The sequence below is a fragment of the Nicotiana attenuata genome, chromosome 8, assembly GCF_001879085.1.
Source record: "Nicotiana attenuata strain UT chromosome 8, NIATTr2, whole genome shotgun sequence".
In the NCBI taxonomy this organism is placed as follows: domain Eukaryota; kingdom Viridiplantae; phylum Streptophyta; class Magnoliopsida; order Solanales; family Solanaceae; genus Nicotiana; species Nicotiana attenuata.
The window spans coordinates 7178064-7191357 of NC_031996.1; the positions used below are offsets into that span (position 1 = coordinate 7178064).

The following is a 13294-nucleotide window of genomic DNA, read 5'->3' on the forward strand; positions in this document are numbered from 1 at the left end:
TGATTTATTTCAATACTAGTTGTTAGGCAATAAATGCTGAATGTAAGTAAAAAGAGTAAGATATGCAAACCAATACTATCGCAAGACTGAGCCTCGAGCTCGCTGGAACAAGGGCTTCGAGGTAGTCAGGGCAGTTAGCAATGAACAATTGATGAAGAAACAATGATAATGAAGGCCTCAAAGATAGCCTTTTGCGGTTAATAATGGGCAATGAATGAACAACAATATGAACAATAAATGAACAAGCAATAAATCTGTAGAGTAAATGTTGAGCACTTCTTGGTGAGAAGAGCAGAGAATGTTGTATATTATTCAATATGTCGTGTCCTTCTCTTACAAAATGATAAGAATCCCCTTTATATAGGAGGGGAGAATCCCAACATGGTATATGTCTAATCATGACGAGGAATGCTATTGGTACAGCTGTACAACGGCTCAGTACAGATTTGCACTATTTCTCGCAGACTCTGTAAGTTCTAATCACGTGCCCTTGGGAACTTCCCGCCTTTTCATGATGGTCGTAGATTTGTACTGCTCCGAGATTGACCCTCGATATGCTTCCTCGAGGGACGCACCTCGAGGTCACACTTCGAATTCTGCTTCGAGCTTCTCGAGGTCGGGCGTGGAGTGCCTCGGTAGCCCCAAAGTCGAACTCCCCGATTTTGGTACAGTGTGTCAAATGCTAAAACGTCACTTATTATGGACCGGATGGAGAAATAACATGCCCGATGAACATATTTGATTCTAATTAATTGTAGTGTTCAAATTAGCATGACAATAACGTTATGCCATTAACCTTGATAATCTCGGTAATCCCAAAGAGAAAAGAGATAAACCATTTTGGATATCACGTTAAATGTTTGTCCACATATGAAATGCAGCTTGTTTTTACCGTAACTAAACTCTGTATTTAAGGCAAAAGAAAGTCTATCGATTTTAACATTCCTTAAGTAGAATCAATGGCTAAATTAGATTCAAATTTTCCTCCTAAATTCCCAACAATCCAAAAATGTGAATCAAAGGGGCGAGAAAATCACACAATAGTCGCAGACATGGATGGCACTTTACTAGTTGGACGTAGCTCTTTCCCTTATTTTGCACTTGTTGCATTCGAAGTTGGTGGTATTTTTAGGCTTCTTTTTTTAGTATTATCATCTCCTTTAGCTGGACTTCTATATTATTTCATCTCCGAATCCGCAGGCATTAGGGTCTTAATTTTTGCAACTTTTGCTGGCATGAAAGTGTCTGAAATCGAGTCCGTGGCACGTGCTGTTTTGCCTAAATTCTATTCTACTGACTTGCACCCTGAGACATGGCGTGCTTTCTCGTCATGTGGGAAAAGATGTGTTCTTACAGCGAATCCTAGGATTATGGTTGAACCATTTTTGAAAGAATATTTAGGTGTTGATTTGGTTATTGGGACAGAGATATGTACGTATAAAGGAAGAGCCACTGGATTTGTGAATAAACCTGGAATTCTTGTAGGTGAAAATAAGGCTGTGGCTCTTAAAAAGGCCTTTGGTTCTACATCTGCACCTGATATTGGACTTGGTGATCGCAAGACTGATTTTCCCTTCATGAATTTATGCAAGGTTTGTACCTCCTGTGGTGCTATTTCCTTTTTTTAATAATCTGTTTTATTAAAAAACACAATTTTATATGAGTTTAGCTTTTATATCTCATAGTGTACATAGAAGAATTTTTCCAATATCAAGCCACTAAAAATTAAATTCAGGTAATCATCCATAAAAAAAATAAGAATAATGTACCTGAAAAATAGGACAAGTTACATCTTAATTAAAACATGGTAAAATACGCTTAGTGCATGAAGGACAAGATCAAGGCACAGTTGGAAAACTTGAATTTAAACTTGTAATTAGGAAAGTGCAGCTAGAGGTGTTATGGTGCTTTTTGGTGTTATGGTGTTTTCTAATTTCTGGACCTATGAGTAAGGTTTTCATTTTTTTTTTCTTTCTGCTTGTAATTCTTCCAGTTGGTTAAGAAAAAAAATTATTTACCAAATAAAATAAAATACGCTTAGTGCATTTAGATCCTTCTTTATTTGGAAACCTTGTAATTTCCTATTTTACCATTAACGATCGACATGCTTTTAAAACTATAAAAATATCATGACATGTTCAAGATCACAAATTTTAAGAATACGATTCGGATGTACCATATATAAGACGTTCTTCTTAATTGTGTGCAGTGAAACACCAATCTATGAAATGGAAACGAGGGAGTAATAACTTATTACAAGCACAAACAAGAAGTTCTTCAATGCAAGTGATAAGATTGAAGTTTTACGTACTAATGGTTTAAAACTATATTTTTACAAGACCGTGTCATTTATAAATTACAAATAACCTGCTTTAACGTTTTTAAACGTATTATTAATAAAAAAAATCTTTACATTTAAGACAAAAAAAATAATATGATCCATCTTCTATTACACTGTGCAGGAAAGCTACATAGTACGACCAGAACCTGGTGTGAAGCCCTTGAGCCAAGACAAATTACCAAAGCCTATAGTTTTCCACGACGGTCGACTTGTTCAAAAACCAAGTCCTTTAATGGCACTTATGATAATTCTTTGGATCCCAATTGGTTTCCTCTTATCATGCTTGCGCATAGCTGCTGGTTCGCTCCTACCTATGCCACTAGTCTATTACGCTTTTTGGGCTCTTGGTGTTCGAGTCAAAGTCAAAGGCAACCCACCTCCTCCGGCCCAAAAATCCACGGGCCAAACCGGTGTACTCTTCATTTGCTCTCATCGGACTCTTCTCGACCCAATTTTCCTATCAACGGCCCTTGGCCGGCCCATCCCTGCAGTCACATATTCATTGTCTCGGCTCTCTGAGATTATTTCACCTATTAAAACAGTTCGTCTTAGCCGTGATCGCGTAACGGATGCTAATATGATCAAGAAATTGTTAGAAGAAGGTGATTTGGTTATATGTCCCGAAGGAACAACGTGTAGGGAACCATTTTTACTTAGATTTTCAGCCTTATTCACAGAATTGACCGATGAACTTGTCCCTGTCGCTATGTCTAATAAAATGAGCATGTTCCATGGCACGACAGCTAGAGGATGGAAAGGAATGGACCCATTTTATTTTTTCATGAATCCTAGTCCTGCATATGAAGTGACATTTTTGAATAAATTGCCATATGATTTGACTTGTAGAGCTGGAAAATCAAGTCACGATGTGGCGAATTATATACAAAGGACTATTGCCGCAACGCTATCGTATGAGTGCACTAATTTTACTAGGAAGGATAAGTACAGTGCTTTGGCTGGAAATGATGGAACTGTGACAACAAAACCTGGACTTGCACGCAAGAAAGTGATGGGCTGCTAATAGAGAAAATGTGTGGGGTTTACAGATTGTCCTCACAAGTTTTTATTTGTGGTCATGTTCCAAATTGTAAAGAGAATTAAACAGTTAACAGTTGACGAGAAAACAGGAATAAACTGCAAAACCTCATTAAAGTGATTGGTCGTTTGGCTTCGAATCCTCAAACAAATAAACTTTAATTGGCATATTTATCAGACTTGAAACATTGCATTTTGAACTTCAGACTGAACATATTCCAGTCATGCGAATTAAAAAGAGGTCGCGCTAGAAACTATTTATATTCGGCAGCCGAAAAGGTGTATAGTTTTTGTATATACCACACAAAATATATATACACACACTTTTTCGGCTATTATTTTGAGAACGGCTGTACAGTGTTATTTTCCCAATTTAAACAATTCTTCGGGATACTTATTTCTAATGCATTTTTTGCATGAAAGGAATGGAAAAAGAGCAAATACGATTCAATTGAGATTTGTACATTTTGCAGTGTAAAAGCTTCAACTTTCTTAAAAAGGTTTTCTTTTGAATAACCTTTTTTTTTTTTACTTCAAATGAGAAAAAGAATGTAAGTCACTGATCGATAGGCATTAAGTTCTTTCATTTTTTTAATTGTCTTAACTTTTCTCATATCACTTAATTGCAGAAACATGTAATATTATTAAGTGTTTGCGTCATACTGTCACTATAATTAGTTACTTACCTTAATATATACAGGAAAGTAATCCACGAAAGTATTTCTCAATAGGAAAAATTAAAGTAGTTCACTTCTAAGTGCAACAAGAGACTACGCACAAAGCATAGAAGTGTGGTTGTCTGAACTGTGATGGATTATCGTCTTTTACTTCTTCTGTATTTCATTTCCATTTTCCCAGACCTTTCTCATTCTTCTCTTCCATTCTCCTTAACGAGCAGTTATAAAGAAACGTAATCCTATTATCTCCCTATCTGTCTCCAAGTTAATTACTACTATATTACTTATTTGAATATAATATTTATCAATGCCTTTGCTTTTTTTTTCTTCCAGAAAATCATCAATTCTGAAATTGAAGACTGGTTTTTCGTCGACTTCAATTGATCCAACACGTGTCACTCAAATTTCATGGTACCCCAGGTTTGTTACCCTTAGTAATTGTTTGCCCTTAAAATTGGATAACAATTAAACTTATAAGTGGTTTTAAGGATATGTGATTTTACTTGGCAAAACTCATAAATACGAGAATTAATTTTAGAAATTAACAGTAAAATAAAGCAACCAATGTGATGAACAATTGTGGCCCTCGAGCTAAATCGCCCTCGAACCAACTGAGTATGCTATTGAAAAGTAAGAATTGAACAACAGAGCTTGCAAGAAAAAAAAACGTAATGTATTGCTTGGTTATGCGTGAATGTATGATGATTACAGAATGATCAAGACCCTCTTTATATAGTAGAGGAATTCTATTTATGGTACAATTCTAATTATAGAAGTAAATCCCATGATAGACTAAATAACCGGTCCTGACTTGATACGTGCCGAGATTTCCGCCACGATTCTTGCCCGATCGCGGATATCTCGGCTTTCAGTTATTCGACGTAGTAGGCTCCCTTCGATCTCTTTCTCATTTTGGTCTCGATCCCGGCTGGTCTCAATCTTGATCGACCATTGATCCACGAGCTAACCAATCCATCTTCGTATCATGGTTTGATATAAATGAGGCCGAGCCTTGATCTGCCATCCCGATTTTGGTTTGTCATACAAAATTAGGCCAGCCCGATTTTGACCATATACAGTAATATTTAGTAATATTTAGTCTTTATATGGCTGATATCCGACAATTGCAGGGCTTGATATTGATTGGAATTTATATGCAGGGCTTTCATATATCAGAATTTTTTGACAGATGAGGAGTGTGATCATCTCATCTCTCTGGTTAGCCTTTTTCCTCTTTCTTGCAGCTGCTCTCTGTTCCTCTCTTTCTTTCTGAACTATGGGTTTAGTAGTGCAATTAATTAAAGGTCATTTAATATAGTTACTATTTGGTATGAGAGAAAATAATTTCTTAGTAACACTGCCTATTACTTGAGTACTGTTTAGTTACTATTTTTTACCTGTCAATCAACTACACCTCAATTCGATATAAAGTAGATGTCTTCTTTATCTATTCGTCTAAAGGTATAAAAGATGTTTTCTAGTACTACATATTAAAATACACAGCCAGCCTTTGATTTATATAGGCTAAAGGTAGACTGGAGAAATCCACGGTAGCTGACAATGTATCAGGAGAGAGCATAGAGAGTGAAGTTCGGACAAGCTCCGGCATGTTTCTTGTCAAAGCTCAGGTTAATTCATGTCCTGAATCTCTTATATGTGTTACTATTACTTCTCCTTTTTACCTCTAGTGGACATTTAGTGTTGACTGTTAATATTGTTAGAAGTATTAGATGAGAAAGAACACTTAACTTTTAATTTGTTTCTCTTCATTAAAAGGATGAAGTTGTTGCTAATGTGGAGGCCAGAATAGCTGCTTGGACATTTCTCCCACAAGGTACTTTGGAATCTGTGGTGTTGATTGGCTTCATCGCTATATGCCTACACTCAATTTCTTACTTTGTATACTAACTTCGTTATTTAGAGAATGGAGAATCAATTCAGATATTGCATTATAAACACGGGCAAAAATACGAGCCACATTATGATTATTTTATGGACAAGTTCAATCAAGAGATAGGTGGCCATCGCGTGGCTACTGTCCTTATGTATTTATCAGATGTTAAGAAGGGTGGAGAAACTGTTTTCCCTTGGTCAGAGGTAATTCCAGTTTTGTATAATTGTTATTGGTTTCCTTTTTTCATTTTTACAATACTAGAGATGAAAATTTTCTTTTCTTCTTTGTTATTGAAACCTGCAGGCCACGGAATCTCAGCCAAAGGGTACTGATGACTGGTCTGATTGTGCTAAATATGGCTATGCAGGTTTGATTTGTCACCATGAATTTCAATGTGACATTATATGTGTCCATCAGCATATTCATGTAGGATGTAGTATTAGCCATTTAAAGTAAGTACGGCACACTATGTATTGGATAATAAAAAGAGAGGCGGATCCAAGTTTTAAACTTGATGGAGCACTAAAAACAATGTACTTTTGAACTTATAGGTTCGGCTTTGAATATTGAAATTTCAGTGATTATGTTCCGTATTGAAAATACTAGATTCAGTTGAACCCATTGAAACGGGCTGCATCTGCCTCTGAATAAAAGTGACACAAAATCAAGTGAGACTATAATTATACTGACAAATCCATGATTTATTTACAGTAAAACCTAGGAAGGGTGATGCATTGTTGTTTTTCAGTCTACATCCTAATGCAACAACTGATCCTTTGAGCTTGCATGGAAGTTGCCCTGTCATTGAAGGCGAGAAGTGGTCTGCTACGAAGTGGATTCATGTAAGGTCCATTGACGACACACCATCATCAACAGATCAGTGTATCGATCAGAATCCTGACTGTTCCGAGTGGGCTGCTGCTGGTGAATGTGATAAGAATCCTTCTTATATGGTGGGCTATGAAGGTTTTGTAGGTTATTGTAGGAAGAGTTGTAATGTGTGCTCATGATAGGGATACATACTTGGATTTTTCTACATCATTTTACCATCAGAGTAAAGTGTATCCTCAATTGTTGTGTATCTGTTTTTACATTATGTTACCCTTTTAGACACCATATGCTAGTAGAATAGAGCAATTTACTTTTCGTTTATCACATTATTCGGTAACTTGGTACTATAGAGCCCTGTGCCTCACTGCCTTGCTTTGATTCATCTAGCTTGTCAAAATTGTCAGAAGCATAAAAGTTCTTAATTTAAGTATCAATTAGTAATTAAATAATGAACTTTTCACTTGGGATAAAAAGATGCGCATTTTCTCCCCGGCTTAATTATTTCATATGTAAAGATGAAAATTGTAACTGCCAAGTGCCAACCAGAGAAGATAAAGAGGAAAGTTATGGAAAATATAATAGCCCAAAGAAAAAACCGTTAGTTTAGTTAGAAAACTAATGAACAGTTGGAAAACAAAAAACCAAAGAAAAAACAATGAGAAATATTCATCAAATATTTCCAACACAATTTTGATTAATCCATGACTACATTACAGAGATCAACATCTTCATTCCGGCGACAAGGATCCTCCGGTTGCATTTGGGACAACAGACTCAATACACCGGTTGATGGCGGGCCACCAACAACCACTGGAATCGAAAATTCTCAAAAATATAGAAGAATTCAATTTGACGAGGTGTCAAATGATGCCACCACATCTGTCAGAACGGAGACGAATAAAAACTCTTATGCGATGATAGCCTCTGAAACATCTTCTAGATCTAAAAGTAAGCCGCCCAGGTGCTCTTTCATTGCCATTTTTAGAGGATGCACCAGAACTCATGCATCCTAAAGGTTCTGTAGGAGGTTTTCTTGTTCTTTTTCTTTTCTTGTTTTATATTTTCATGTGACAAATATTATAACGCTGCGCTGATTTTCAGATGTTCTTTTCAGGCAAGAATCATTATTACACAATGAAAGACAATATTATCTATCAATTTCCTTTTTTCCGTATAAACAACCTATATTACATGAATTTCTTAACGGGTGTGAGAGGGGTAAAAAACTTAACGAACCCATACATGAACTTCTACACACTTGTACCCAGTTCATAGCAATAAACGAATTTGTAAAACGTAAATGAGATATGAAATTTCCAAAATTTGGATCTTTTAAATGGATTCGTCATGAAAGCCTATTGACGATTCAACAAAATTAGTGATCTAAAACCAAATTTTAATAAGAGAAACACATGCAAAAAATTAGTGAAATGTAACCTTTATTTTTTCATACTTGTTTCTATAACGTAATATTATTACAAGACTTGTTTTTAGAATGTAATATTATTACAAGACTTGTTTTTAGAATGTAATATTATTATAAGACTTGTTTTTATGTTGGTATAAGTTAATTCAAGTTAATAAGATGTTAACCATGTATTTGCAATACATTACTTTGATTTTATTATAAAAAAGACTTTATTTACTAATATAAAGATCTAAATATGTAGCCTTTCTTATCATAAAGATTTGTATTTTTTTTATTTTTTCTACAAACTTCAAAAATATTCTCTAAACGAAAATAAAATGATAAAATTCATCATTAACAACTTTTGGGGCCCATAAAATTGGGGCCTAATGCAAATGCTTTACTAGCTTCTCTCTTGAGCTGCCCCTATCAGATTGTTAATTGTGAGCTTTTTCCATTACCTGAAGTAATTGCTACAAATATGGATAACATGAACCAGCTGTGCCATCAATTCATTTCCACTCTCGGGGAACACAAAATGTTAAAGAACACACTCTTTTTCTCTCAATTTTCGTGTTAGCATACACTACAAGATAGAATTCAAAAAATCGCCAAGGCTATACATTCAGATGGAAGTTTGAGAGAAGGAAAGAGTCGGCTCTTGTGTATTATCAAGCAGTAAGATGGGCTCGCAACATTTGAGTCTCTGCTGCAGATGTTTATGCCATGGTTTAGAAGCCAAGTTTGTGATACTTGGTGTAGTCAATCTCTTTCATTCTAATACAACACAACATATTTTCCGGCAAATCCTCTGCTTTATTTCCCTGCACCATATATACAAGTAACATCAAATACAAGTCTTCAAGAGGTAGTCAAATCCTCTTTAGAATTGTTAATAGCTACCTGAATTGTCAGGCCGAAGTCAAGGACACAGTTTTTCAATCTGTCTTTAAACGATTCCACTCCTTTTCTAGCGAGGTAGTTGAATCTGTGAATGTCTAAATCAATTTCAAAATAGTTTTCTCCCTGCAACAGCCAACGTAAAAGATTTCAGTATGAACACCAAGAGAATTTGTTTGATTTTACATGCAAAGTACATGAATGTCTGTACACAGCAAAGGAGTGAATATCCTCATGAAAAGTTATAACCTGTTGTTTAATTTCCACGACAAAAATGTGATCACGAAGATCTGTTTGAATAGTCCTTTGTCCAGGTTCCACCCTATGTTGCTCGGACTCTCCAAAAATGTTGCCGCACCCATGTCGGATCCTCCAAAAATACACTACTTCCGAAGGATCCGACATGCACCGTCAACATTTTTGAAGAGTCTGAGCAACATAGGTTCCACCACCATGCAAAAAGAGACTTCCACTTGATGGAGAGGCATAAAAGGTTTTGTTGGAAGTTTGTTTTCGTAAGAGTTAAATGTGATATATCGTTTGTATGCAGTATAAAAATGTCAATATTTTAAGGGGTACAGTTAAAAAGTCTTGTTCTTTTTTACAAGTCTCGTAAAGGTGGATTCAGAGTTCGATTCTGAGCCTAAATATAACCAAGTCAGAAGAAAACAAATGCAATGATGCTAACTGCACAAAGTTTTTTAGATTAATGTACCAAATAAAACTCATGTTGAGGACGTGAGAGCACAGGCTTTTCATTGTATGCATTCAAGAGTTTCTTCTCGGCTGCACTTAATTGAAGATCATCCGTGTTTGCAACTCGGCCCAAGAATTTCAATCTTTCCCTGAAGGGTGCATTTGTGTCCATGGGAAAACTTTTGATCTTCTCTATTTCGTCATGTATTAATCTCTGTCGCACAGATAGCAAGGAAAAGAATAGCTAATCAGCAATTTATTGAAAAAGGGCAAATCTATATGCACACAGTAAAAACAAATATAATAGGTTGTACTTGTCTTATTAAGTGTTACTGAGAAATCAGAAAATGTAGTCATGTAAAGAAAATTCACCATCCTTACCTGGAGATTTTCTTGAAATTGGACTGGCATTTCTTTTGAGTAAATATCTGAAAGTTTGAAGTAGAGAACAATATTCATCCCTTCTCCATCATATTCATTCTGGAAGATTGCAGGAGGGTATAACGGTATCTGAAATGAGAGAACAGTCAATCATTTTTTGGGAAAGCAGTCATTCATTAATAGCATCAAATTATCCAAGAAAATTTGCCAGCATCTTCACTGGGCAGGTTTTAAATGCCTGCTCTGAGCAATAAAAAATAAGTCTAATCTCCTAGGAAGATATGATTGGTACATCAACATAAGACAATATACTTCGACAGTGAAAACAAAGCGAGAAGAAAAAAAAAAGTTCCCAATACCTGAAGATTCACAACAAGAATGGCAGGAACTTCACTGGATGAATCGATGGCTGGAAGTTCCACAAAACGTGCAATATGATCAATTTTCCTTGCCGACAAGAATACATCAGCCCCAAAAGGATAAAATGCAGCACAGTTTAGAGCGAACTCTTTCTTCTTATCCCTGTTGAAGAAAAATATAAAGGGATTCAACTTGATATTCAATTGAACAAAATAAACAAAAGGAATTACTCAAGAAAGAAATGGACAAAGTTGGAGACATGTCTTTTATAATCTCATGTCACAGATAGAGTCCATCATCAGTAGCTTTCTCTTACCTGAAGTAATTTTTACCACGGACCTTGAAAGTATTTGGCTCAATTGATGACCAGCAGTCGGACATTTTCCTCTCCAACGGGCTGCAAGGAATTTGAGAACCAGCGATTGGTCTTTGCAGAACGGCTTTTGGCGACACTGAAGATAGAAAAGCAGACAAGTCAGTAACACAATTACATTTTCAAGGTCAACGCGAATTCAGTTGTAGCTTGTAGCACTATGTAGAAACAATCAACACCCTCAATTGTCGTCTATGATCTAATGTATGCTTAGATAGTTTCCAGCTGTTATGTATGGATCACTGATCTATCTGACCAACTCTAGATGAAGTAACAGTATACTACATACTTCCCGTTTCTCTGTGTTTTTAGTCTACTTAATGCATATTAACTAATATGCACCATTGCACAAATTCAAGATTGCTTACAAAAACTACTTCTATTACTATGCCACAATACCAAGCAAGTTGGATCTCTATATGAATCCTGAGTCTTGACCATATCGCTCCATTTAAGCTCATATCAGTCCAAGATTCATTGCCATTTGAAAATACTTATAGTAAGTTATAATCTCAAAATGTTTTTAAGGTTTCAGAAGTCGTTTATGCAAGGAAAGCATCCTATTGCAGACTTTGGCTGCCATTAACAGTATCTGCAAGGTAAAAGCACTTACATAATGCCGAACTTGAAGTTGTTTCTCTCCATTTAAAAGATAACATCTGGGTCAAGGATGATTTTCTACGGGTGCGTGGTGAGCTCGGGTTTAGCGATTTTTTCTTTTCATCCGAAGAGGCAACACAAGCAAGACAAGGCAGGCATGGGTTCTGACTTCCACAATTGTGGAAAAATCCTGTTTCAACCCTAGCACCACTTTGATCCATGCTTCGGGGCGTTTTATCAATATGGCTCGGTCCATCAATCTCATTTTGAGAATTGTTGGACTTAAATTCAGAATCTGCTGAAGAGTTTCTTTTTGCAGCATCCTCTTTGACAACATTTGGTTCTTGACTTCCAAACGGTTGTTCATGTTTTGCCGGGAGGTCAGAAGTAGCATTTCCATTGTGATACACAAAATCAGAAAACCTTGGAGAAACCCCATTCGAAAAAGAACCACTTTGTGAAAAGACTGCACATTTTGAAATTGCATATAACATCAATTAGAGATCCTACCCCAAACAATGCAATGATACGAACTTCTAACGAGGCAAATGACTTACCATCTTGAACGCTATGAAAATCATCGTCACAGTCAGATTCAATCACCATCTCAGGGTCAAACCAAGACTCTGCATTTCCTGTTTAGGGCACATAATATGACGAAAACACATTAGAGCTGTGCTCTATATCAGCCTCCAAGTACAGAAATTTAAGCTCTTTACTAAATAGATAAACAAAAATTCCATTAGTGTGTTGATTAATATACACAAAAATCAAACGAGATTAGAAACTTATTAAGAAAAATAAATAAAAATGAAAAAGTTCATAAACAAATAATCTCAACAAGATATTTCAATACTCAAGTTAGTAAAAGCTAATAGCAAGAAATCAACAACCTAGATTCAAAGAGCAACTAAAATTTACCTAGGTACTCAAATTGTATAATGAATCAAATCAACAAACGCATCTTCAATTTTACTCAATTTCGAGCTAGATGGAAAAAAAAAATCTTAAATGGAAAATAGTTACCTTGAAATGCAGGATTATTGTAAGAAAGATCTGCAGAAGCAGATGGTTCAATCTTACTGAGATTATGAGAAGCCGAATGGGTCTTTGACACATTTCTCCTTCTGCTAATTTTATGTTTCTTCCTATGAACAAACTTCCGCCCCCTAATTCCCACACACCCTTTAGGTTTCGATCCACATACTCCCATTTTCAGCTCTCAGGAAAAAAAAAAAACCAAGAACTGAAATTCTCAAAATTTGAGTCAATCACTCACCAACAAGAACATATATACACAACAGGCAGATTCTTGGTGCTTAGTGCTAGCTATCAAATTTCATGTTTATTATTATTTGGGTTTAGGAATCAAATATCTAATCAATATAAGTGCAGCAATTTGTACAGAAACTACTAGTAGTAGAAAAGTTAAGGGACAACTTTATTATAAAAATAGGTTTAGTTAATTGTTGAGTTGGGAATTAATAGGAGTGGATGATTGGTCAACGACAAAATACTTCGATGTCTATGAGTAGTTTGGTACGAAATTTCCTATGAGCTTGGTCCCGCGTCCCTTCATTATTCCACGTACCTACCCAGACTCAAATTTACCTCTCCTTTAGAATACGCGCTTAATTTTACCTTTTTTACTGTTTTAGTGGGCGTTTGAACATAAGAATTGTAAAAAAAAAAATTAAAAAAAATTAAGTGAAAATAGTATTTGAAAATTAAAGTTGTGTTTGGAGATAAATATAATTTAGGGTTATCTTGAATTTTTTTGAGTGATCTAAGTGAAAAT

At 35.6% G+C, this 13294-nt stretch overlaps 3 protein-coding genes across 3 annotated transcripts; 2 read left to right on the forward strand and 1 right to left on the reverse strand.

Moving 5' to 3' along the window:
- Window positions 999-3362, forward strand: LOC109231760 (glycerol-3-phosphate 2-O-acyltransferase 6-like). Its single transcript, XM_019397392.1, has 2 exons — window positions 999-1592; window positions 2463-3362. The coding sequence occupies exons 1-2, from the start codon at window positions 1053-1055 to the stop codon at window positions 3360-3362; spliced, it is 1440 nt and encodes a 479-aa protein (XP_019252937.1). The 5' UTR covers window positions 999-1052.
- Window positions 4128-6978, forward strand: LOC109231761 (probable prolyl 4-hydroxylase 7). The gene is made up of 8 exons (XM_019397393.1): window positions 4128-4286; window positions 4387-4473; window positions 5214-5271; window positions 5577-5681; window positions 5830-5887; window positions 5975-6150; window positions 6251-6314; window positions 6659-6978. The coding sequence occupies exons 1-8, from the start codon at window positions 4186-4188 to the stop codon at window positions 6955-6957; spliced, it is 948 nt and encodes a 315-aa protein (XP_019252938.1). The 5' UTR covers window positions 4128-4185; the 3' UTR covers window positions 6958-6978.
- LOC109230824 lies at window positions 8614-12963 on the reverse strand. The gene is made up of 9 exons (XM_019396269.1): window positions 12523-12963; window positions 12054-12131; window positions 11510-11962; window positions 10840-10975; window positions 10523-10685; window positions 10164-10292; window positions 9802-9996; window positions 9090-9212; window positions 8614-9010 (listed from the first exon to the last, which is right to left on the reverse strand). Exons 1-9 carry the CDS (start codon window positions 12707-12709, stop codon window positions 8918-8920), a joined length of 1557 nt encoding a protein of 518 aa, XP_019251814.1. The 5' UTR covers window positions 12710-12963; the 3' UTR covers window positions 8614-8917.

Excerpts from the sequence above, each read along its gene's own strand:
- LOC109231761 (XM_019397393.1), top strand. The coding sequence starts at position 4,186 with ATGGATTATCGTCTTTTACTTCTTCTGTATTTCATTTCCATTTTCCCA. Across the intron at positions 4,287-4,386 it reads ACGAGCAGTTATAAAGAAAC|AAAATCATCAATTCTGAAAT; the intron begins GTAATCCTATTA and ends TTTTTCTTCCAG. Across the intron at positions 6,151-6,250 it reads CTGTTTTCCCTTGGTCAGAG|GCCACGGAATCTCAGCCAAA; the intron begins GTAATTCCAGTT and ends TGAAACCTGCAG.
- LOC109231760 (XM_019397392.1), top strand. The coding sequence starts at position 1,053 with ATGGATGGCACTTTACTAGTTGGACGTAGCTCTTTCCCTTATTTTGCA. Across the intron at positions 1,593-2,462 it reads CCTTCATGAATTTATGCAAG|GAAAGCTACATAGTACGACC; the intron begins GTTTGTACCTCC and ends TACACTGTGCAG.
- LOC109230824 (XM_019396269.1), bottom strand. The coding sequence starts at position 12,709 with ATGGGAGTATGTGGATCGAAACCTAAAGGGTGTGTGGGAATTAGGGGG. Across the intron at positions 11,963-12,053 it reads TTTTCATAGCGTTCAAGATG|TCTTTTCACAAAGTGGTTCT; the intron begins GTAAGTCATTTG and ends CAAAATGTGCAG. Across the intron at positions 10,293-10,522 it reads TTCTTGTTGTGAATCTTCAG|ATACCGTTATACCCTCCTGC; the intron begins GTATTGGGAACT and ends CTCTCATTTCAG.